The following is a 1516-nucleotide window of genomic DNA, read 5'->3' on the forward strand; positions in this document are numbered from 1 at the left end:
TTATCCATCATATGAAAAATAAAAATCAATTATTTTTCTGGATAAAAAAATTATTTTTGATAAAAATAAATCTGTGTAAAAGATTTAATTTTTTTAAGTAAAATACAACTTTTAACTACTAAAGATTTGAACATTGACATTTCCAAGTCCCATCTACTATTTGACATATTATCTCCAATTGAAAGAACCACTAATAAGCACTAAGCAAATTGCACATGTACTGTTACCAAAGAATCAGCCTTAGTTATATTATGATCCCGTAGCTTCATTGTATTTGATTACACAGTCATACATACGTGACCCAAGAAATTCTGCAACCTCAACATGTTTCACCTACAAAAACAAACATATTTACGGCGACAAATAATAAATACAAGCTAAAAATCATAATTCAAAAGACTAAAAAAAATAATTAAATCATGTGAATTGAGCAAGTTAGAGAAACAATCATAATGAAATGCATTACCATTCCAATCTTGAGTGAATCACATTTTAATTGGGCGTAGAGATTTGTTTCTATTCCACGACCCTGTCAAGAAACATGGTTAGTTTACAGTAAAAGTGTAAAACAATAAAGGTCCATTTGATTTCTGTTTAAAATTCTTGTTTTCTTAACCTTAAGACTATAAGATTTTAAGAAGGAAAAGAAACCATATGTAAGATTTTATGAATTTCTATTTCTTTTTCAAAATTCTGAATACAAAAACTACTTAGCACAAAAAATGTCTCAAAATATTTTTTTATGGCCAAAAAAATAAAATAAAATGCATACATATGATTTAGAGAAGTGTATCCCATCTATATGGTTATTTCACAAATGGGATCCTCTATTTTATTTTTAAAACATTAAAAAATTTTATAATAGTGTGAAAATAGCATCTTTTGATTTTTTGGTTTCAAAAATTTAAAATAATACTTTAAAATATTAAAATCCGTCTCTCTGATTTTTTATTTTAAAAAATTTAACCATTTAAAATTGAAATGAAAGCCTTTAATTTCTGTTTTCAAAAAATTAAAATATTTAAAAATTAAATCAAACTTTTCGATTTTGGTTTTTTTTCTAAACGATTCCTATATTTTGGGAAAAAAGCAAAAAATAATATCTCTATATATATAGACTATGCTATGTGTACTTTAAAATCAGCCACCAATGTAAAATGTTAAAATTAAATCACACATATATTTATATACAAATACATTAGTAACTGATTTTGGTGCGCAAATTATTTTTGATATTGGGGTGGAAATGATGTTTTTTTAGGATTATGGATAATAAGGATGTTATTCTCAAATGTGGAACTTTTTTATTTAAAATGTGGAAATCGGACCCTCCGATTTGTTTGAGAATAAAAATCGGACCATCCGATTTATAAAGAACAAAAAGTCGGACCCTCTGATTTGTAAGTTTTTTTTAAAAAAAAAATCATAACAAACAAATCGAACTCTCCGATTTGGTATTTAAAAAATGTTAAAAATCAAATTACAAAATAATCGATTCTCATATCAAAATAAAAGA

General features: G+C 25.1%; 1 protein-coding gene across 6 annotated transcripts in view; it reads right to left on the reverse strand.

Moving 5' to 3' along the window:
* LOC107618226 (uncharacterized protein At2g17340) overlaps positions 73-1516 on the reverse strand; it is a 5658-nt gene continuing 4214 nt past the window's right edge. For all 6 annotated transcript variants that reach the window (XR_002354794.1, XM_016320231.2, XM_021112559.1 and 3 more), the window contains 2 exons: positions 467-529; positions 73-333 (listed from right to left, as the gene is read on the reverse strand). Coding sequence is in view for 5 of the 6 variants with exons in the window: in XM_016320231.2 (XP_016175717.1) it covers positions 250-333; positions 467-529 (147 nt within the window). In the remaining variant the exon portion in view is untranslated. The remainder of the gene's footprint in view (positions 334-466; positions 530-1516) is intronic.

This window comes from Arachis ipaensis, chromosome B09 (genome assembly GCF_000816755.2).
Source record: "Arachis ipaensis cultivar K30076 chromosome B09, Araip1.1, whole genome shotgun sequence".
Classification (NCBI taxonomy): Eukaryota; Viridiplantae; Streptophyta; class Magnoliopsida; order Fabales; family Fabaceae; genus Arachis; species Arachis ipaensis.